The sequence below is a fragment of the Salvelinus namaycush genome, chromosome 18 (genome assembly GCF_016432855.1).
Source record: "Salvelinus namaycush isolate Seneca chromosome 18, SaNama_1.0, whole genome shotgun sequence".
Lineage (NCBI taxonomy): Eukaryota > Metazoa > Chordata > Actinopteri > Salmoniformes > Salmonidae > Salvelinus > Salvelinus namaycush.
This window is the reverse complement of record NC_052324.1, coordinates 17,951,282-17,974,599: the sequence shown is the minus strand read 5'-3', so window position 1 is coordinate 17,974,599 and position 23,318 is coordinate 17,951,282. Positions and strand designations below refer to the sequence as shown.

The following is a 23,318-nucleotide window of genomic DNA, read 5'->3' as shown; positions in this document are numbered from 1 at the left end:
TACAACTCCTATTGCGCATGCTCACACCCAGGGATATGAATAACTACTGTGGGATCGTTTGTTCGTGATAGGTGAAGACTCGCAACAAATGTAACCAGTATAGCCTACAGTGTCTGGATAAAGGTGACTTATCTGTCTGTGTAAAGAAAACTTACGTTTTGAGAATTCATATAGACTACTTTGGAGCTTATATCCAACTAACGAGGGGAAATCGACTCTTCTCTTTTGTAAACAGTTTTCAGTCTTTTCTATATGAGATCTGTCGTTTTGTAGCTTTTTATATAAAGGCATAATGGTGACAACAACTTTGAATATAGGATATTGATATTTTAAATGAAACCGTCATGATTCAAGAAGTGTTAGGGTTTTTAATCGGGGAGAGACTTGAAGGATCTAGACACCTCTCTTGCTGTCTGGAGTTGAACGGTGGCGACTTCCAAATTGTTCCGGTGGTAACGTCAACATCCTGATTCCACCTGGATATACACAGCACCTGTTGTTATTATTATTGAACAGTATGGAGACTATTGGGAAATTCGAGTTCAACAGGAAAGACCTGATTGGACATGGTGCATTTGCCGTGGTGTTCAAAGGGAGACATAAGGAGGTAATTTGTATGCTATTATACATATGTTATAACCAGGGTGAGATAAGTCCTATATACATTTTTTTATTGAGAGATTGTATGGCATGCGTGGATAGTATAGCCGTTCATCTTCTGCCTTTCCCTTTGCCTTTTTAAGAGACATGACTTGGAAGTAGCTGTGAAATGTATTAACAAGAAGAACTTGGCAAAATCCCATTCCCTCTTAGGAAAAGAGATTAAAATATTAAAGGTAAGAATTTGACGACGGAACTTGATGCAATTAATGTAAGTCCAGACCTAGGCAAATTAACCATTAAATTGTTCTTCCTCAACACAGGAACTGAAACATGAGAATATCGTTGGACTACTTGACTTCCAGGTATGTGTCGATTTTCAACATCATTATGTATTTTTGACACACATGTAGCCTACCTGTACATGTCGGTATCATCACACACTGTTCTAGTTCTACACAATAAACTGACTAACAGCTTTTCCCAAACCTGCTCTCACGTGCGCAATTGTTGACATTCGATGTGTCGAATGCAGAACATTGCATCTCATTCGCTCATACTCTGTTGATGGGCGTTTATGTTAAGTACTGATATAGATAACACGTAGGGTACTAGGGGGTAACTAGCCCCCTGGGGTAACTGCCCCTCCCCCCCGTAATTCACATAAAGACCACAAGATGTCACCAAGTTTTTTAAATATACAAGTAGGAAAGCCTTAAGATAAATAATCCACTTGTTTAGAGAGAAAAATGTATTTACTTTTTTAGTAAAGTATTAATACTATTAATATGTCGGATGAGTGTGTTGGGGCAAGCTTGCAACATTACTACCAGATCGTCTGAGGTAAAATACATTATAAAATATAATGTAACTTAATTGCAGTTGTAAATGTTTCCACTAGTGGCTGATAGCTTTACAGTTAATGTTACTTTATAGCCTTTTAGCTATTTTACACAGCATTTTATGTCATACTGCTGGATCGCTAGCTACGTTTTTAAGAGAGAACTTTTACATTAGCATCTCACCCCCTGTTTTTAGTCACAGGTGGGGACTGGATTACTGTAGGTGTGAGCAGTGCAGTAGGTGGGCTAGTGAGTTGTGCTCCAATTTTACTGGGGATAGCTTTTTTTGTGACCTACATACAGATTAGAATCATGCAATAGCAGAGCATAAGAGAGTTGCCACATCAATGTTACTCCAATGTTATTTAATGTTATATTCCATTCCAATATTATATTAAAAACAGCTATTGAAAACTTTTTGCTCCTGAATGTCATTTTAAAGACTGCTGGGATTTAAAATCCTGCATTATTCAAATAATATTTACTGTAATTGTACATAATGGATTGTATGGAAAAGGATTAACAAAGAAAGAACAAAATAAATTCATGTGCAGGTGAGTTAATAAGAGGGACTACATCAAATCTCCTCATAGTGCAGATATTAATGGTGACATGTGCAACACCCCCCCCCCCCCCGCCATATTTTATTTTAATAATTACAATTAGACAACTAGACTTAGCTTTTAAGTACTACTTATTAAAGACATTTCTAAATAAAACTGATTAAATGGATTTTAACACACTTGTATGAAACCCTATGCCATAATCTTCTACCGCGACTTTAAAAAAATGCCCCTTTTCTAAAAACAACATTTCAGGAAATAAATAAAAAAGTTTCAACTGTAGCCATTTATTTCCCTTTATAGTTTATTCGCCTTAGCATGACCTTGATCCACATACAATTTTTTTCAAAACATTGCTTTTTGTGTCAGCAATTAGAAATTGTTCTTAGGGGGGTTCGTTACCCCCTCGTACCCTACATCCACATAAACTACAAGATCCAGAGAGTACTTTTGGCCTAGAGCAGGGCTATTCAACTCTTACCCTGTAACATGGTTCCCCAACTGGAGGCCAGTGGGCCAATTTGTCCTCCCATGTTTCCTGAGCAAAAATAAGAATAATAATAATAATTCATTGTTGGATATAAAAGACTGTAAAAACATCAGGAAATCAGCTCCAAGTGATTTTAATTTTGGAAATCTGTTCCCAAGTATTCCCATGCATAATAGAGAGATCATATACAAATGTAAGCAAGGTTTGAAATATTGTATCTGTTTGGGCTTCTTGCGGTCAATTTGCGGTCAAATGATTTGTAATTATGTTCCGCCCCTGACCATCCACTCAAGAAAAAATCGTCCCACGGCTGAATCTAGTTGATGAACCCTGCCCTACGAGATCCAGAGCCTGATGGTTTTCTGTTCTACCTGATAATTAATTGCACACACCTGGTTTCCCAGGTCTAAATCAGTCCCTGATTATAGGGGAACAATGAAGAAAACGCAGTGGGACTGGCTTTGAGGTCCAGAGTTGAGTTTGAGGGGCCTAGAGGTTTCTGTAAAAATATTCCCATGTGAAGCAGAAGAACAACTTTCCAAACTTTCACGTGTAGACCAGTTTATGGTTTATGGCTGAGTGCTACAGTACCCTACAGTAGGTGAGATTTTCATGTCCCAAGTCGCAGCTGGCCTTAGAAGAAGAGCCGTTGCTGAAGCCAGCTGTTGGACCAGAACAATCAATCTATAGATTTCTTTACTAGCCAATCCAATCCCAGTAAAGGTGAGACATCTAATCTGATACATTGTTATAACATATCCATTACTGTCAGTTGGCATCTGGTTAATGAATAAACTTATCAGATTTGCATGTAGGTGAGTATCTCAATGTTCCCATCTCAGGTATTGTATGGGGCTGCAGCTGTATTTGGCAGTCCTCCCTTAAAATGTGGTTGTAAAATGGTGCCGTCACCAGACAGACATTAGATGGTTTGCTGATCTGTTTGGGTCCACTGTTCCTAAACAGATGGCAGGGTGCAGCCGGCCTGCAAGCTAAGTAATGGCTTAAGACAACAGACAAGGAGCTCAGTCAGCAGAAATCTCCCCAGGAACAGTCTTCAGCAACTTAATGAGTAATGATTAGAGACCTAACACCTGCTAGGTGATATGGATACATGAAAGGAAGGGCTTTTGTCCTACTGTAATGTCGCTAGCTGTCATGTAATGTATCTAACATTTACTCAAGCCCATTTTATCTCAGTTCCATTTTGTTTGGGTGATATTTGATTGATACAATGTAATAGTATCTCTAAATGTGACAATTTGCTTTGAGTAACTGAGCAATATTTGTTTAATTATTAAAAGACCCACTGGGCACACTGGTTGAATCAATGTTGTTTCCATGTCATTTCAATGAAATTACGTTGAACCAACATGGAATAGATGTTGAATTGATGTCTGTACTCAGTGGGGATAAAGGATACTGGTTTCTACTAAAACCTTATAAATTCAAGTGAAACCTGAATCACTTCTTCATTCCCCTCCCAGTCACACCCTTATAATCCATTCAATAGCAGTCAGCTTGGACTGACAGCCTAACCCTCTCACCTTCTGCTGCCAGCTCAACCCTGCATGATCGGCCAAATGGGAGCCAGCCCACTCTAAATTATGAAGTGGTGTCGTTTGTTTCTTATGGGATAGTCTCTACATTTATGCATTATTCAAACCTACTACATGTGCCCATCCCACTTGGGACTGTAGTGCATATCTAATTTAAAACAACCGTGGATGGAATTAATTTGCCTTGGGGGGGAAACGAACAGAACAAAAGTAATAATTATATATTGCAAAGGCTGTAGGGGTTATTTCCCTTGTTGCCGGGTAAATGTATTTTGAATATACACAGTTTTAGTCAACGTTTGCTATCTTAAAAATCTATATGGATATATTATGTCACCACAATCAATGAGTTTTATGTTTTCTCTAACAGGAAATGGCTGGGTGTGTGTATCTGGTCATGGAGGTAAGATGAAGTCTGGTTTGCTTTATGTATAGGCTACTGTATATGTGGATTAATAGTGGTTGTAGAAAGAAACAATTCAATTATATCTAATGAAATTTTCCATTATTTTCTGCTCCCAGTACTGCAATGGAGGAGATTTGGCAGAATACCTCCACTGTGAGTATACTGTCACCTCACAAACAGAGCTTTGACAAATGTGTCTCTCCTCTTAACTCATGTTTGAACTTCAAAAGGAATTGAAACATCTTAACATTTAAGCATTCTAACACCTTCATTGTGATTGTGCTGTAGGTGTTTCAGGTGCCTGTATTAATACCCATGTGTATTGCTTAGAGTGAAGAACCAAACACCATTGGCTAGTGTGAAACAGGGTCAAATAAAGACCAACCAAACAAAGATTTGGTTGCAGGTTATTGTGATAAGCTATTGTTATAGTAATAAAATCTGCCAGAGACTTTGTTGAGGACTTCGTTGCGGACTTTGTTGAGTACTTGTAATCCTTTTATTTTGAAAGATCATGAAAAGTAGAACCATAATCATCTTTGGGCAAAACAATGTGACATATAATTTAGATGTGGGTTACATGCTGACACAATGCCTAGGCCTGTACAACAAATACTTAAAGAGCTTGGCCCAAATTAAGCCCAACATACAGAACAGGATTTTTTTGTGATTAACACCAAAATGAATGTTTCCCTACACTCACTAAAGAAACACAAGGCCACTGAAAATATCTCTCCTTCACACACAGACCTAGAGTAACATAACAATATTGAGCAATGAATATACCTCCCTATTTTGTCTGCTCTCTCATAGCCAAAATTGACAATAATCCTCCCACTGACACCATCATAAATCAACAGAATAAAACATTCTCTCCTCTCATACTCTTAGCAGAATATCAACGGACAATATCCTCCTTCTATTACACTCTCTCCCCTTTAGAAACAGTGACTAGACCGAGGGCATACAGGGGTCTCATTGACTAAATTTACCATGTGTGCGTAGGTCGACGAGTCTATTTAAAGATCGAAGGCCTGTTGTGGCCTGATTTTGCTATCACGCAAGCGTGTCTTGTTTTGAAGACAAGACATTTGCCTGCATCTCCTGTGCCTGCTCGCCCTTGCCCTTAGGTTGGCACATCCAACACCCAGACACGCCTTGCAAGGCTCCTGTAGTACCAACATGACCTCATCCATCTGTCGCTGACTTATCTCCTCTCCTAGGGTGGAAAAACACGGACGCTAAAAATACAGCCGAGGTGCTTGAGGGATTATGGTGTCAGTTAGTTATTCCTGTCCTTTACACATTTTGGAAGAAGTTCCTATAGCTAGCTATATATTAGTAGCCGTACTACTGTCAAATGTCACGACCCTTGTCCTACTGACTTTATTTCCCATGTATGTTCTCCTGCTTGGCCTCTGACTGCAGCTAAGGCTACTCTGAGTGAGGACACCATCCGGATCTTCCTCCTGCAGATAGCTGGGGCCATGAAGTTGCTGAAAGAACAGGGTGTCCTCCACAGAGACCTCAAACCTCAGAACATCCTCCTCTGTCACCCTGAGGGACGCAGGTCCAGCCCCAATAACACCTGCATCAAGATAGGTTTGTGTTTTGGGATGTTTTGGGGTAATATACTGTACATGAAGTACACAAAGGAGAAGCTGGACAGTTTTTGCTGCAGGGTGTGGTTGGGAAGTGATTTGTTTGTTGATCAATGACGGTTAGTTGTCATATTGCCACTTAAAGGATACAGCTACCCTAGTCTCTCAAATCATTTACTTGGAAAGAGTCCAGCATTTAGCCTCCAGTTTTCCCTTCTGAAAGAAAGAAACATTTCTCATTGTGGGGTTAGAGAATGAAAATAAGGGAAACATGTGTTTTGAGATGTGTTTTTGGCTGATGATTTTGCCCTCTCTCCAGCTGATTTTGGCTTTGCACGTCACCTCCAGTGTAACACTATGGCAGCCACTCTGTGTGGCTCCCCAATGTATATGGTGAGAAACTCCTATTGCCCATACACGTATACATCCTAACCCACCTTATGGTCAAATACTGTACATGTGACCCTAACCCACTGTGCTGTGTCTGTCTGTGCTCAGGCCCCGGAGGTGATCATGTCCCAGAACTATGATGCCAAGGCCGATCTGTGGAGCATAGGAACCATAGTGTACCAGTGTTTAACTGGGAAAGCTCCGTTTCAGGTGAGTGATAAACACACACACTCACAATTTTAGGAAACAAGAATGTTAGGAAACGTATAGTTTTTTTTATTGTTACATGACTTACTCATGCTAATCTAAAATGTTTTCTAAAACCTCTGAATGCTCTTGCATAAGAAACCTCTAATAGGTCTTTTACGATTTCTAATGCCTTTTCGGAACAGGCTGACTACCGTGGTTCATATTATATTATGAAAGAACTGACCATAGATTATATGAAAGACAGCTGTTTGCATAAAGTACGACAACACATCACGAGCCTGTGATAAACAGCATGTTCACACACACCCAGCACACTGAGTGCCTCTCTGTGTGTTCCCCTGCTGTTATGTTACTCCTGGGGGTCTGAACAGTGTGTCCACTTGTTCCGAAAGATCCCTGTTACAAACAGCCAAGCTGCCAGGTGGATGAGGAAATGGCTGAGACCAGGGTAAACATTGTTTCACAACAGCCAGGGCAGGCAGGGGGTTTATAACCCTACCATCTAGGAGGCCACTCTATGCGGTGGACTGTGGCATACGTGGTTAGGGTTGATTGATGCTGTGCTGAATCATGTTTTGAGAGAGTTCTACAGAGCTGTCAGCAAGTTTGCCAAGTGAGAATAGTTTGACTTATGTTCATTTTTCCTTGAAAGGCTAAGTGATCTGCCTGTTTATTAGGATGTCAGTAATGATTTAGCTTTAGGTTGAAGCTGTCTGAAATTCGAAGATTTGAACCTTTGTACTTGGTATAGGGCTATTCCTGCATTAAATTATTTGAATAGCAATTACTCAGAGAGAAGCATGCCAGGACAGGCCAGTGAGTTCAGAGCAGACAGGGTCAGTGGCAGGGTGATCATGTAATGGTGTAGTGTTCACTTAGACCATGTCACCTGGTTTTAGTCGACAAGTCCTGAACATCCAGTGTACAACCAACCACGAAAGAGAACTAATAAAATGACAACTTGTATGTCCTCTGACCCGAAGTGTAAAATCACAGTTGATTTCTTAAAGGCAATTTTCTTTATTGGAAATAGTTTTTCATTCATTTCATTTTGCGGCAAAGCGTTAAACGTTTCATAAAAAAAGTGATTGCATGTGATTGTAAGTGAACAGGTAGGTGTGTATTCCAGCTTTAACAGACAGTTACAGACAGGATGTGTGTGTGTGTCCTGTGTTGTGTGTTCGTCATGCAGGCCAGTAGCCCCCAGGAGCTGCGTCTCTTCTATGAGAGAAACAGGGACCTCCAGCCCAGGTTAGTAGTGAGACCTGCAGGCCTCTGCTCTGAATCGAAACACACACACACACAGGATTAGGTGTGAGGATAGCATAAACAGGCAGATCTGTCTTATGTGTCTAATCAGCTTACTGACAGATTACTTTAGGTAACCCTATAATGTACAGTCACCTCCAAAATGATTGGCCCCCTTGATAAAGATGAGCAAAAAAGACTGTATAAAATAAATCATTCAAACACCGAGCTATATTGTACGCTCCAAAAAATAGGACAATTATATTATTCATACTAAAGCGTATTTCAGAGTCCACAGACGCAGAGTCCATAGTCCAGCATCCCATTGTGACACATAGCTACTCGGCTCTCAGACCACCATCCGCGGGGTATGCACAGTCCAAACGCACACCTCGCCAAGATTCCCAACCAACGCGGCTCCGCGTACATGTCCTCTATTCATTTGAAAGTGTTGACAGTTGGAGAAATTGCTTGAGCCACACTGAGAATCCGTAAAGTATGAAAGACAATGGTCCAATATGCTAGAACACTGTTGTACGTACGTGTACATGTTTTGGACTCTGATAGGCGCTCAATACAATTTCTCAGAGAAAGAGATTTTATTTTACAGCTGTTTTTTGTTTTGTTTTTTTGTTTGGCACAAACACAAGTACAGTGAAATGCATTTCTTGCATGCTCTTTCCAAATAATGCAGTTAGTTCTATTTTTAAAAAGTCAAGTAGAACAAAAACACACGAGAGATTGAAAGAAGAAGAACACGACAAAGTAAGTAAGCTACATACAGGATCAGTTCCAGGGTCAGTGCCAAAACCATATTTACAATGTACAGGGATACTGAAGAGATAGAGGTAGATATATATAGGGGTAAGGTGACTATGCATCAGGATATATGGTAAACAGAGTAGCAGCAATGTATATGATGATTTTATGTGAGTGTGTGTACTTGTGTGTAGAGTCAGTATGAATGTGTGTGGGTGTTATGTGTGTGTGGGAAAATTAAGTGTGTGTGTGTTGGAGTGTGAGTGTGTGTGTAGAGTGTTCATAGAGTGAATGTGCATAGAGTCAGTCCGGTACCGCTTGCCATGTGGAAGCAGAGAGAACAGTCTATGGTTTGGGTGGCTGGAGTCTAATGATTTTCCGGGCCTTCCTTTCACACCGCCTGGATGGCAGGGAGCTCGGCCCTAGTAATTTACTGGGCTGTCCGCACCATCCTCTGTAGTGCCATGCGATTGAGGTCGGTGTAGTTGCCATACTAAGCAGTGACGCAACCGGTCAAGATGCTCTCGATGGTGCAGCTGTAGAATTGTGTATCTCTTATTCAGGGTCACAAATATTATCCCCCTATTCATCCCCTTTGAAGTGCAAAACAGCCATAGGCATTTGTTATATTTTTATCTTTTACTTTGTGAGCTTGTGTATTTGTGTCACTCAGGGGAATACCAGTTTAGTAGAACTCTGTCTCTGATAAAGCCTGTGATAAGGATGGGGATGTTTGTGTGGGTTACAGGGTTTAGTATTTGCTTTTCACTATTTATAACAGCTGTTAGCTGCCTGCTACTGCACCGCTATCACTTTCCACATGACCCAGATATATCACACACACACACACACACACACACACACACACACACACACACACACACACACACACACACACACACACACACACACACACACACACCATGGCTCCCCTTACAAAAAAAGATTGCGGTCAGAGTGCAGTCTGACTGCAGTATGCTGCAAATACTGCGTCCAAAATACCACAGTCGACTGCAGTTACTGCACTTTTACTGCAGTTTAAAAACTGCAATCTTTTTTTGTAAGGGTCAGAGTGTCAAAATGCCCTGAGTCACTCTAACATAAACACAGGCACACGGCCACACTCAGTATCATACCTCACAGTCTTGCTCTCAGTGCTAGGAAAACACAACCACACACCACATTACAGCTCAGGGTGTCATAACAACCCGATACATTGCTTAGTAAGGGATAATCAATGAGGGCTATACGTTCTCTGGAAAATAATGCATGACGTGGAAGGTGTGTTCCACGACGCGTTAGAAACTGGGTGGTTCGATCCCTGAATGCTGATTGGCAGACAGCGTTAGTATGTCAGACCATATACCACGGGTACGACAAAACATTTATTTTTACTGCTTTGATTACATTGGTAACCAGTTTACAATAGCAATAAGGCAATTCAGGGGGTTGTGGTATATGGCCAGCATAGCACAACTAAGGGCTGTATCCAGGCACTCCGCATTGCGCCGTGCTTAAGAACAGCCCTTAGCCGTGGTATATTGGCCATATACCACACCCCCCGGGCCTTATTGCTATTATAAACTCACTCAAAACATCATCTTATAAATAGTCAATACACACAAACAAAAAACAGTCCAATGTGTGATATTACTCTGTGTCCTTGTTGAACACGCAGCTTGTTTTGTCTTAAGGTCATTAAAGAAATATGTTTTCAAAGTGAAACCTGTAAACCTGTGTTTCTCCCAGCATTCCACGGGAGACGTCAGTCCACCTGAGACACCTGCTCCTGGGCCTGCTGCAAAGGAACCATAAGGAGCGCATGGACTTCGGTTAGCCTCACTCACTCTCTCACTCACTAACATTTGCACTGCTGTCTCAATCAATCAATCAAATGTATTTATAAAGCCCTTTTTATGTCAGCCGATGTCACAAAGTGCTGTACAGAAACCCAGCCTAAAACCCCAAACGGCAAGCAATGCAGATGTAGAAGCACGGTGGCTAGGAAAAACTCCCTAGAAAGGCCAGAACCTAGGAAGAAACCTAGAGAGGAACCAGGCTCTGAGGGGTGGCCAGTCCTCTTCTGGCTGTACCTGGTGGAGATTATAACAGAACATGGCCAAGATGTTCAAACGTTCAAAGATGACCAGCAGGGTCAGATAATTATAATCACAGTGGTTGTCGAGGGTGCAACAGGTCAGCACCTCAGGAGTAAATGTCAGTTGGCTTTTCATAGCCGATGATTCAGAGTTAGAGACAGCAGGTGCGGTAGAGAGAGATAGAGTCGAAAACAGCAGGTCTGGGACAAGGTAGCACGTCCGGTGAACAGGTCAGGGTTCCATAGCCGCAGACAGAACAGTTGAAACTGAAGCAGCAGCATGACCAGGTGGACTGGGGACAGCAAGGAGTCATCAGGCCAGGTAGTCCTGAGGCATGGTCCTAGGGCTCAGATCCTCCGAGATAAGAGAGAAAGAAAGACAGAGAGGAGAAAGAGAGAAAAGGGAGAGCGAATTAGAGGGAGCATACTTAAATTCACACAAGGACACCGGATAAGACAGGAGAAATACTCCAGATATAACAGACTGACCCTAGCCCCCCGACACATAAACTATTGCACCATAAATACTGGAGGCTGAGACCGGAGGGGTGTGGAGACACTGTGGCCCTGTCTGCTTTGATGCCTTTTTCACTGGAATGGAACTGCAATCAGTCCTTGCAGTGTCCGTCTTATTTCAATTTGTTTGGCATTGTTTACTCACACAGATGAGTTTTTCCATCACCCTTTCCTGGAGTCAAGTTCATCCACAAAGAAATGTGAGTATCCCTATAGGCCATACAGGCAAATTGCTCTGTGAATTAAAACTGCATTTTGGACAGGTGTGAATTATTGAGTTCTAATGTACAACTCAAGTTATTTAGTACCTAAATAAAGAGTACCAAAGCCATGGCATGACCCCCAGTATGTAGTTGGGATTAGTACCACAGTGACCGTGTCCTTCATCATTCCAGCCTCTCCGGTGCCCATGCCCTCCTACCCCAGCTCTGGGTCTGCCAGCTCCTCTAGCAGCTCCTCCACCTTTCACCTGGCCTCCTCCCCTCAAGTGAGTGGGGGACTCACTCCTCTCTGGGGAGTGATAACGATGATGAATAGGATTTATATAGCACTTTTCCAAGTGCTCAGCCCAATGCTTTATAATGTGAAGGGGAAATGATCTGCTACCAATACCAGTTACCTAGGGTCTAATATTAGATATTTCCCCTTCAGCATTCCGATGCAGTGCTGCAGAGACTCCAGCCCAAGGCCGAGCCCACCCCTTCCCGGTACACAGCCCTCCACTACAGCAGGAACACCTCCTCTGAGACGGACGACTTTGTCATGGTGCCTGCCCAGTTCCCCAGTAAGACACTCTCTCTCTCTCCCCCTCCCCCTCCCCCTCCCCCTCCCCCTCTCTCTCTCTCTCTCTCTCTCTCTCTCTCTCTCTCTCTCTCTCTCTCTCTCTCTCTCTCTCTCTCTCTCTCTCTCTCTCTCTCTCTCTCTCTCTCTCTCTCTCTCTCTCTCTCTCTCTCTCTCTCTCTCTCTCTCTCTCTCTCTCTCTCTCTCTCTCTCTCTCTCTCTCTCTCTCTCTCTCTACCAGCATTGTGTTCTTGATATGGGTTTGATTAATGCTGTAAACGCATGTGACTGATTTGTCCCTGGATCCTGTTTTGTTACCTCCAGGTGAGATCACATGTGACATGGGAGATGGGTCACCTGTCCAGGGCAGCATGTTGTACAGTGGGTAAGTTGAGTACAGGAGAATGATATAACTCTGTTGTATTTAATATCAGGAAATGTATAGTCCTACTGTAGAAACCTGTACAATGGAGATGGTTATGAGAGGTCCTTATAGCAGCAAGTAGATAGTGGGTAACACTGACTGACTCTGTCCTGTACCTTTTTCTTGATGATAAAGGAGCTCTCTGCTGGCTGCTGGGGTACTTGGGAGTCTAGGCAGGACACCACCCCCCTCTTCACCCCTCTGTCCCCCTAATCCTGTTAGGTAAGAGCAGGGCTGACTGAGGGGGACAGATGGGGAGTAAACCTGGGCTATTACAAGTTTCACAGCATTTGTCCATCTCACCCTCCTTTAATCTGACCAGCCTTTAGTATAAAGCACACTCCTGTTTAACTGATAGGTATCAAATTATAACATCCTTTAGTGTTTGTCATACTACAAACATCGTGAGAGAAAGGGAGAATGGACCTGTCCTAACTTAATAGAGATACAAATTTATGAGGGAAAAAGTAGTGTTTTTACAGGCATTTACTGTGTTTGTTTCCCTTCAACCCCCCCACTGTGTTCAATCCCACAAAATCACTGAGGTGTACTCATCCTTTTCCTCTCTCCCCTCCCTTTTTGTCTGTGCAGCAGGCCTGCAGAGTTCAATGGGAGTAACTACAGCCAGTCTGTGCCCATTCCTGTCCCAACACAGATCCACAACTACCAGCGCATAGAACAAAACCTACACCCCGCTGGCCTGCATGGCTCAACCAGGTACATATCTCTATCACTTTCTCTGTCTCTTGTGTCTGTCAATCTTGCTCTCGCTCTGTGGGGCATTTCTACCGTGGAGGTGTATTCTGGAAATTGTTGAGGACATGTTACACATCTGTTTCAGGGCCACCCTGTGCTGTGTTGATAGTAGTAGTGGCAGTTCCCCAGGGAGTAGGAAGACTGGAGCCTCCCTTCTTCTCCCATCAGGCCCCGGGGGGGCAGTGCTCAGCCACCGCAGGCTGTCAGCTGGAGGGGCCAGACCCTACCAGCCCTCTCCACAAGGTACAGTAGGAATCCCCTCAGACCTCCATTACTGCATTACTACAATACTCACCGTAACATGTGCTTCTTCACTTCTCTTCCCCCAGTGGGCACTATCCCAGAGACCCCAGAGCAGACTGGTCGCTTCAGGACCTGGACAGGACAACAGAGCCCTCAGGTCATCCACTGAACAATGTCACATTTAGTGGTCTCTTCTGCAAGCTCATGAGTGAAGTAGTTACTCTATAATACAACATTCTCATGTTGTTATTTTCCTGATTCCTACTTAGGCCACGCCTCCACATGAATTCCCCCGGCCCACCAGCTTTGAGGATTTGCCCATCATTCCCACCCGAACACGGACAGTATCAGACCTGAGCCACATCAGCAGGGCCACAGGGAAGAGGAAGGGCCCCTTCAAAAGGTTAAAACCAGCTCTACAGATACTGGTTATCTGATATCCATAAGTGTGGTAGTGGGCTCTCTCTTAAGGTATGATTGATTAATGATTAAACGTGTCTGCTGAGGCCCTCTGAAGGTATCTGTGTGTCCAGGTCTCTGAGTGCAGGCCGTCTGTCTGACATGCTGCTGAAGGCTGCTTTTGGAGCTCAGCTGCTGGATGGAGGAAGTAATGAGAGCCTTTACACTGAGAGGTCCATGGACACCACAGGTACCAGGGCACCATGGGCAAACCAAGGAGATTGGATTTTGAGCTGTGGAAAAATGTATTGTTTGTTTCTAATTGTGTAAGCCTGTTATTGGCCACGGGTTAGGCTTTATGTAATTGTGCTACTGCCCACTCTTTTCATATATTAGGTAGGGTCTTAATCTATCCAGGACAAACCTTATCTATAACCCATGTGAGGCTTGACAAGAAAAGTAAATGTTTGATAATGTTCCTGACTGCAAGTCAGTGGGTATATGACCATACATTTGCATTGGAGGTTCATGATCAATGTCCATGACAGTTCAGCCAGTAGACACCATTTCCCCCCTGATGTGTTCCTACAGCTCCAACTAGTGGTGCTCTGAGGGTTGCAGGAACCTTAGCCTCAGGCAGTCCCACCTCAGTCGTGTTCACTGGCGGATCTCCATCCAGAGGAAACGCCGGGACCCCACCAAATCCCACCAGGACGTTCTCAGGTACATAGGGATCTACAACTACCTTAGAAGGGTTTCTTATTTGGTTCTCATACTAGATCAGTATAGTCTGTTTAGACATTCAGAATCCAAGCATGGTATCAGGGTCTATGTAATGGGATGTGCAGAGAGGGAGAAATGCTTTAAATGCTATTAAATAACTTTTTCATATTTTATTATTTGATATTTCTTCTTAGCAGTGGGTTCCCCCAGCTATGTCAGCCCATCCTGGTCAATCAGCAGAGGAACCCATAGAGATGTACCTAACTACCAGCATTTAACACACCCCATGACAGCCAGCCCAGACAGGGCCATAGATTTTGACCCTCCAGAGCTCCCAGAGGAGACACTGATGGGGGTAAACACATAAACACTCCTTCATAATATATTAGATCTCTGTACATGAATGTATTCATCAGTTTGCACATTGCCAGAAACTAGACTGTTGACAAAATGCTATGCTTTCTGTCTCTCCTTCACAGCAGTGGCATACGGATGGCCTGAGAAACCTGCGCTTCACTCTTGCCTTTGTCCACTGTGTCATGGAGATAGCCAGTTCTAAAGACACTGGACTTGAGAGTGAGACCAGTGAGGATGCTCATGATGTGTCCTTCCTGCAGCAAAGCCTGGTGGCTGATCAGATCAGTCTTCTAAGTCGGGAGTGGGGGTGAGGGGATGCATCTCTGTTATTGATTCCCTGAGCTTTAAATTGGACCTATTTTTTTTAAATCACACCGTAATGATGTATTTTTAGTACTTCAAGATGTATTTATTTTATTTGGGGGAATAATCTTTTTGTGTAAGTTAACGTTGTAACGATCGTCGTAATATTCTTCCTCCTCCTCGGACGAGGAGAGGCGAGACGGGTCGGACCAATAAGCAGAGTGATTCGTGTCCATGATATTTTAATGAATCGAACTGAACACTTAACATACAAAAAACAACAAAACGTGACAAAACCGAAAACAGTCCCGTGTGGCACGAACACTGACACGAGATACAACCACCCACAAACAAACAATGTGACACCACCTACCTTAATATGATTCTCAATCAGAGGAGATGAAAACCACCTGCCTCTAATTGAGAACCATATCAGGTACCCATTAAACCAACATAGAAACACAAAACATAGACTGCCCACCCAAACTCACGTCCTGACCAACTAACACATACAAAACTAACAGAAAACAGGTCAGGAACGTGACATAACCCCCCCCCTTAAGGTGCGAACTCCGGGCGCACCAGCACAAAGTCTAGGGGAGGGTCTGGGTGGGCATCTGACCACGGTGGTGGCTCAGGCTCTGGGCGAGGTCCCCACCCCACCATAGTCACTACCCGCTTTTGTAGCTTCCTCAAAATGGCCACCCTCCATATAACCCCCATCAGATTAAGGGGCAGCACCGGAATGAGGAGCAGCACCGGACTGAGGGGCAGCACCGGACTGAGGGGCAGCACCGGACTGAGGGACAGCACCGGACTGAGGGACAGCACCGGACTGGCTGGCTCTGGCGGATCCTGGCTGGCTGGCTCTGGCGGATCCTGGCTGGCTGGCTCTGGCGGATCCTGGCTGGCTGGCTCTGGCGGATCCTGGCTGGCTGGCTCTGGCGGATCCTGGCTGGCTGGCTCTGGCGGATCCTGGCTGGCTGGCTCTGGCAGCTCCTGGCTGGCTGGCTCTGGCAGCTCCTGGCTGGCTGGCTCTGGCTGGTCCTGGCTGGACGGCTCTGGCTGGTCCTGGCTGGACGGCTCTGGCTGGTCCTGGCTGGACGGCTCTGGCTGGTCCTGGCTGGACGGCTCTGGCTGGTCCTGGCTGGACGGCTCTGGCTGGTCCTGGCTGGACGGCTCATAACAGACGGACAGCGCTGGGAAGGCAGGCAGCTCAAACAGCGCTGAGCAGGCAGGCAGTTCAGGCGCCGCTGGGCAGACGGCAGACTCTGGCCGGCTGAGACGCACTGTAGACCTGGTGCGTGGTGGACAGGTGGGAGCAGCTGGAGAGAGAACCCGGAGAGACAGCCTGGTGCGGGGGGCTGCCACCGGTGGACTGGTACTTGGAGGTGGCACCGGGTATACCGGACCGTGAAGGAGGACACGTGCTCTTGAGCACCGAGCCTGCCCAACCTTACCAGGTTGAATGGTGCCCGTAGCCCTGCCAGTGCGGCGAGGTGGAATAGCCCGCACTGGGCTATGCTGGCGAACCGGGGACACCATTCGTAAGGCTGGTGCCATGTATGCCGGCCCGAGGAGACGCACTGGAGGCCAGATGCGTTGGGCCGGCTTCATGACATCCGGCTCGATGCCCAACTTAGCCCTACCAGTGCGGCGAGGTGGAATAGCCCGCACTGGGCTAAGCACGCGTACTGGGGACACCGTGCGCTTTACCGCATAACACGGTGTCTGACCAGTACGACGCCCTCTCACTCCACGGTAAGCACGGGGAGTTGGCTCAGGTATCCTACCCGGCTTTGCCACACTCCTCGTGTGCCCTCCCACCAACAAACGACCAGCGCCAGAGCCGCCACCGTGGACAGACGCCCACCCAGACCCTCCCCTAGACTTTATGCTGGTGCGCCCGGAGTTCGCACCTTAAGGGGGGGGTTATGTCACGTTCCTGACCTATTGTTCCTTTTTCTTTTATTTATTTAGTTGGTCAGGGCGTGAGTTGGGGTGGGTTGTCTATGTGTGTTTTTCTATGTTGGGGTTTTTGTGTTCGGCCTGGTATGATTCTCAATCAGAGGCAGCTGTAGATCGTTTGTCCCTGATTGAGAATCATACTAAGGCAGCCGGGGTTTCACGTGTGTTTGTTTGTGGGTGGTTGTCTCCTGTGTCAGTGTCTGTATGTTACGCCACACGGGACTGTTTCGGTATCGTTCGTTCGTTCGTTTTGTATGTAGTCTGTTTCCTGTTCATGCGTTCTTCACGTTATATGTAAGTTCGTGTCCAGGTCTGTCTACATCGTTTATTTGTTTTGTAGTTTATCAAGTGTATTTCGTTTCGTCTTGTTTAATAAATCATTATGTCACATAACCACGCTGCATTTTGGTCGAATCACTACTCCTCCTCTTCGTATGAAGAGGAGGAGGAATTCCGTTACAAACGTTGGTATTCACAATGTGTTTATCGCAGCTATGCAGAGCAGTTGGTGCTGTACATGAAGGCTGCAGAATGTCTTTCGTCTGCATTACACACTGCTATGGAGGACATCAGAGAAGGCAGACTCTTCCCCTCCTCTACAGTCAAGCAAGGTGAGACATGGGACCAGATTTTCCTCTTCTAATTGATGTGTGCAGAAAAAATGGCCATTAAATCCTGTTAATCCCTAGAGTCGATTTCCCCGCGGCCCGGTGGAAATCTAATTAGCATTTTTTTTTTTATCCCCATCAAAATCGATCAGTTTAAGCAAGAGATCTGTTTTTTTTTTCATTGGATGCGTCTCAATCCAACGCATCCGCATATGTTGCACTTCCACATCTGCAGAGCTAGAACGGTGTTTGTCAGATCATGAGACATCCCGAAAATCGGTCTTCTCACGAAAACGTCTGTAGCATTCGAACGGTTTGGCCTACAGACTATTGGAAAGATGAGACTCTCACGATCACGATGGTGTTTCTCCGTTTTGCTCTACGACCCCCACAAGCGTCTTGGGATTCTTCTGAAATTGGTACAGCCGATCTTCCAACTTCTGTCTGTAGTGTCCGAACAATTTTGACTACACACTAATATGACCCTTCTGTGGAAAGGTGAGTCTCTCCCGAACACGTCCATGTCAGTTGTTTTGCTCTAGGACGCCCACAAGCTTCACAAGACTCGTCTGAAGGTCCCCTGGTACCAGTTTTTTGATGGAGATAGTTTAGTGCCAAAAATAAAGGGTTAATAAATACATGTCCCCCCAAAAATGTATCGTGTCCTAGAATTCTCAGATATAGGACAGACACCTCAGAACAAACTTCCTTTTGATTCCCCGGCTTAGACAGGGTTTAGACTGTAGGAGGCTAATGATCATGCTTTATAAAGTGTATTAAATAAAAGTAATTTCTCCTGTATGTAGTGATGAAGAAGATGAATGAGCTGTATAAGAGCAGTGTGACGTCCTGTCGGTCCCTCAACGTCCGCCTGCAGAGCTTCCTCCTCAACAAGCAGAGACTGATGGACCACATGAGCAAAATCACTGCAGAGAAACTCATCTACAGTCACACCGTGACCATGGTAAGGCCTCCTCTCTCTCACTGCACAGTACTGTACATTTCTGTGCTCTCTGTGCTCCCATTCTTTCTCTGTCTAGTGGTCTTCAGTATTGTGTAACAATCATTGGACATGCATATTGTATGATATCCTGTCTGGCTCCGGCGTTCCGCTAGCGGAACTCCTCCCACATTCCACTGAAAAGGCAGAGCGCGAAATTCAAAAGATATTTTTAAGAAATATTTAACTTTCACACATTAACAAGTCCAATACAGCAAATGAAAGATACACATCTTGTGAATCCAGTCAACATGTCTGATTTTTAAAATGTTTTACAGCGAAAACACCACATATATTTATGTTAGCTCACCACCAAATACAAAAAAGGACAGACATTTTTCACAGCACCGGTAGCATGCACAAAGCCAACCTAACTAACCAAGAACCAACCAAACTAACCAAGAAACAACTTCATCAGATGACAGTCTTATAACATGTTATACAATAAATCTATGTTTTGTTCGAAAAATGTGCATATTTGAGGTATAAATCAGTTTTACATTGCAGCTACCATCACAGCTACCGTCAGAAATAGAACCGAAGCAGCCAGAGTAATTACAGACACCAACGTCAAATACCTAAATACTCATCATAAAACATTTCTGAAAAATCGATGGTGTACAGCAAATTAAAGACAAACATCTTGTGAATCCAGCCGATATTTCCGATTTTTTAAGTGTTTTACAGCGAAAACACAATATAGCATTATATTAGCTTACTACAATAGCCTACCACACTACCGCATTCATTCATCAAGGCACGTTAGCGATAGCAATAGGCACGTTAGCGATAGGGAATAAACCAGCAAAAGATATTAATTTTCACTAACCTTCATAAACCTTCATCAGATGACAGTCCTATAACATCAGGTTATACATACACTTATGTTTTGTTCGAAAATGTGCATATTTAGAGCTGAAATCAGTGGTTATACATTGTGCTAACGTAGCTTCTTTTTCCCACAACGTCCGGATATTTTTCTGACACACATATTCTGACCAAATAACTATTCATAAACATAACTAAAAAATACATGTTGTATAGGAAATGATAGATACACTAGTTCTTAATGCAATCGCCGTGTTAGAATTCTAAAAATAACTTCATTACGATATGCAGTTTACGTTATGGCGAGAGCGTGCCCAAAACCTGGCCGCAAACTACTAGTTCACATGTACGACAGATATATGAAATAACATCATAAAATGGGTCCTACTTTTGCTGATCTTCCATCAGAATGTTGTACAAGGGGTCCTTTGTCGGGAACAATCGTTGTTTGGATTTAGAATGTCCTCTTCTCCAGTCAATTAGCACGGAAAGCTAGCAAAGTGGCGCTAAGCTCTCCTTCCTGAACAAAGGCACACAACGCAACACGCCTAACGTCCCGAATAAATTTCAATAATCTAATAAAACTATATTGAAAAAACATACTTTACGATGATATTGTCACATGTATCAAATAAAATCAAAGCCGGAGATATTAGTCGTCCATAACGACAGCTTATCAGAAGGCAAATCCAGGTCCCTCCTCGCGCTCTCCAGAAAACAGGAAACTGGTGACACGTCATGCCGAAAGCTATTATTCGAGCCCAGATCAAATTACACACTCCATTTCTTCTCTCACTGCCTGTCGACATCTAGTGGAAGACGTATGAAGTGCATGTATACTGATATATATGAAGCCCATTAATAGGCAGGCCCTAGAACAGTGCATCGATTTCAGATTTTCCACTTCCTGTCAGGAAGTTTGCTGCAAAAGGAGTTCTGTTTTACTCACAGATATAATTCAAACGGTTTTAGAAACTAGAGAGTGTTTTCTATCCAATAGTAATAATAATATGCATATTGTACTGAGTATTGTTTGAGTACGAGGCCGTTTAAATTGGGCACGATTTTCCCCCAAAGTGAAAACAGCGCCCTCTGTGTCCTCAACAGGATATACGATGGATAGTAGATCGAGTAAATATCATTTTACGACATTACTTTTACTGCAGTATTTATGATGTGGTTAGAATATTGTAAGAGCAATGTTAATAGCTGAGTGTGTGTGTTGCTATTTTCCAGGTGCAGTCAGCAGCCCTAGATGAGATGTTCCACCGTGGCCAGGCGCCCATCCAGAGATACCATAAAGCCCTTCTGCTCATGGAGGGCCTGTCCCTTACCATCACAGAGCAGGCAGACATCGACAACATAAATAAATGTAAGTAGCTTATAGATACACATGCACGCACCCACACACTTGCCGACATGTGCACACACACATCTATTTGAAGATATGAATTAGGAATGTCTCTCTCTCACTGTGTTTCTCCCTTTGTTTTGGTGTCAGGTAAACAGTGTATTGAGAGACGCCTCCTCTCTGCTCTGCAGACTGCACAGTGTGATTTAGCTTAAGGCTTTTGGACTATAGCTACAATATTAGCTGAACCTCTGAGCTTGGTTAGAGCACCTCCAGACCTCTGATGTCCCTCTGTCCTATTTGAAGATGGAGCTCCTTGGACTGTTGACACACATAAGCACTTTGAACTGAACATGCTCAGTAACAAGACCACTGATATGGCTGCTCTCAACCCACAGCCTAGCACTAAACATTTTTAGTACCAGAAGAGAGGAGAAGAAGAGTGGGGTTGGTTCTGTCGACTCCACTCTGAGAGCAGTGTGTGTTGTGGTTGTGTTTCATGCTACAGTATGTTATGCCAGGCCAGTAGTATGTTACTGTTAATCTACTGGATTTATCAGGCCTCACTGGACAAAGTTATTATTTTAATCTCAAATTAGCTGATTTTACTTGAAATAGTTGTTTGAGAGTAATAGATGTTTGAGAGTGTAATTTAATGTACAGCAGGTGGCACTCAATAATAGAAGGGAATTCGGTAAAGATCTTTGGTACCAGCTGGTGTTATATTTAAAGATGCACTATGCAGAAATCGCTCCACCATTTCAGTTTATGTGATAAAACAAGCAGTATAGTGTAGAGAATCATTGTACCATATAAACCGCTGTGAAATATATTTTCCATAACCAAAAATATTGCATTTTCAGCTGTTTGAGGCTGGTGTACAAAACCAAAAATAAAAGACACAAAAACGAAACTTAAGAACGGGATGCATAGAAATAGCGCACATAGAACGGATCTACTGCTTATTAGACTTGCTTTCAATGACAACGTCAGACAGATCTATAACACACATTTCTATGTGAATTTGGTCTTCGCCCAAAACGTTACAAATTGCAGCTTTTTCAGCAGTTGGAAAGTTGTGTAAGAGAAAGTGAAGACCAAGTATTGCCAATTTGTTGCAGATTATTTAAAAAAAAGGATTACTGTCTTTTTTTTTACTGCTTTTAGCAATGTGTATGTTTTTGACAAGCCACTGTAGCACAAATACATTTATGATAGACTTATTCATAAACTGTTAGGAACTTGTCAGAGAATGTCATTACTGTATTGTAGAGATCTTAATCTTCTGTAAAGAGTGTCAAATCTTCAAGCCACTCTTTCCCAGCACCATATCGAGCTGCATGCTTTTGTCTGTTTTTTCACAAATATTAGTGAATGATCAGTAATGTATAGGCTTGGATGAGGCAAAGAAATAATAGGTTAAACTTCAGTACAGAAAACCTGTCCTGTATTTTATATTTTGAGTAAGATTTTGTATAAATCTGGGGGGTTTGTTTTGTGTGGAGTGGTTGGTTTTAATATTTAGTTTTTATGACTGCCTTTGAATTGACCTATTTCTGTTTTTACATTCAATGAAAATGGTATCAACTTTCCGAATGACTTTTTGACTAGGCACCTTTTGAATATTAAATGTCCTTGTAAATATATTGAGTAATTACTTTGACTATGTTATTCTTGTTCACCAAAACCAAGCTGCCAAAATCAGTTTCATATGAGGATATTGTGTAAGAGTGATTAAAATATATGTTACATTTTGTGGGATGTTTCTGTTGTTCTCTAGCCTACACACGCCAGCTGCTCCACAGAACATTTGACCAAATGCAGATCTACAGTATAGAGGAGGCATGTTTTGATGTGAGGCATTAGTAGGTAGAGAGAGGTAAAATATACTATAATATTTTGAATAGTCCTAGCTCATGACTAAGTATTATTGTGTGACTCATAGAAAGGTTTCACACTTGGTTTTAGGGAATAAAGAATATAAACACTCAATATTTTAAAGTAGCATGAGAGATACTCAATTGGCTATAGCTAGGTTTTTTGAAGAACCTTAGAATAAGCACCCATAGAGGTACTAGAAAGCGCCTGTACTAAGAAACTATGTGCCTGTATTCTCTGTTGATGTGCAAAGAGGGTCGTATTTTATTTAAAACTGTTGATTGGTTTAAATTCTTGTCAATCAACCTCGGTCCAGGGTTGTTCAGGTCCTTTGAAACGGAACTGCTTCCGGTTCTTCAAAGAATAGATTGAAACTTCTATAAGGGATCCTCGGAAGGGCCAATCCTGACGTCACTCC

The 23,318-nt window shown here is 43.4% G+C and overlaps 1 protein-coding gene across 5 annotated transcripts; it reads left to right on the top strand.

Annotated features, from left to right (window-relative positions):
* The first annotated feature begins 40 nt into the window (after positions 1 to 40).
* Positions 41 to 21,849, top strand: LOC120063189 (serine/threonine-protein kinase ULK1-like). Of its 5 annotated transcripts, none has more exons than XM_039013401.1 (27): positions 45 to 607; positions 744 to 836; positions 924 to 965; positions 4,425 to 4,457; positions 4,577 to 4,613; positions 5,889 to 6,062; positions 6,381 to 6,454; positions 6,560 to 6,661; positions 7,854 to 7,912; positions 10,418 to 10,500; positions 11,432 to 11,482; positions 11,678 to 11,769; positions 11,934 to 12,066; positions 12,387 to 12,447; positions 12,622 to 12,708; positions 13,081 to 13,203; positions 13,328 to 13,485; positions 13,572 to 13,642; positions 13,755 to 13,888; positions 14,019 to 14,134; positions 14,476 to 14,607; positions 14,802 to 14,962; positions 15,087 to 15,271; positions 17,728 to 17,846; positions 18,650 to 18,807; positions 20,908 to 21,043; positions 21,173 to 21,849. In XM_039013401.1, the coding sequence occupies exons 1-27, from the start codon at positions 518 to 520 to the stop codon at positions 21,235 to 21,237; spliced, it is 2,769 nt and encodes a 922-aa protein (XP_038869329.1). In that variant the 5' UTR covers positions 45 to 517; the 3' UTR covers positions 21,238 to 21,849. The 5 variants fall into 5 exon arrangements, 4 of the variants coding, with proteins under 4 accessions (XP_038869329.1, XP_038869330.1, XP_038869328.1 ...); XM_039013400.1 differs by having other exon boundaries at positions 46 to 607; positions 13,078 to 13,203; positions 14,805 to 14,962; XM_039013399.1 differs by having other exon boundaries at positions 46 to 607; positions 13,078 to 13,203.
* The last annotated feature ends 1,469 nt before the right edge of the window (positions 21,850 to 23,318 follow it).

What these genes read in the sequence shown, in the direction of transcription:
- LOC120063189 (XM_039013399.1), top strand. Translation starts at nt 518, where the DNA reads ATGGAGACTATTGGGAAATTCGAGTTCAACAGGAAAGACCTGATTGGA. An exon ending in TCAAAGGGAGACATAAGGAG is followed by an intron (nt 608 to 743) that starts GTAATTTGTATG and finishes TGCCTTTTTAAG; the next exon opens with AGACATGACTTGGAAGTAGC. An exon ending in GTGTGTATCTGGTCATGGAG is followed by an intron (nt 4,458 to 4,576) that starts GTAAGATGAAGT and finishes TTCTGCTCCCAG; the next exon opens with TACTGCAATGGAGGAGATTT.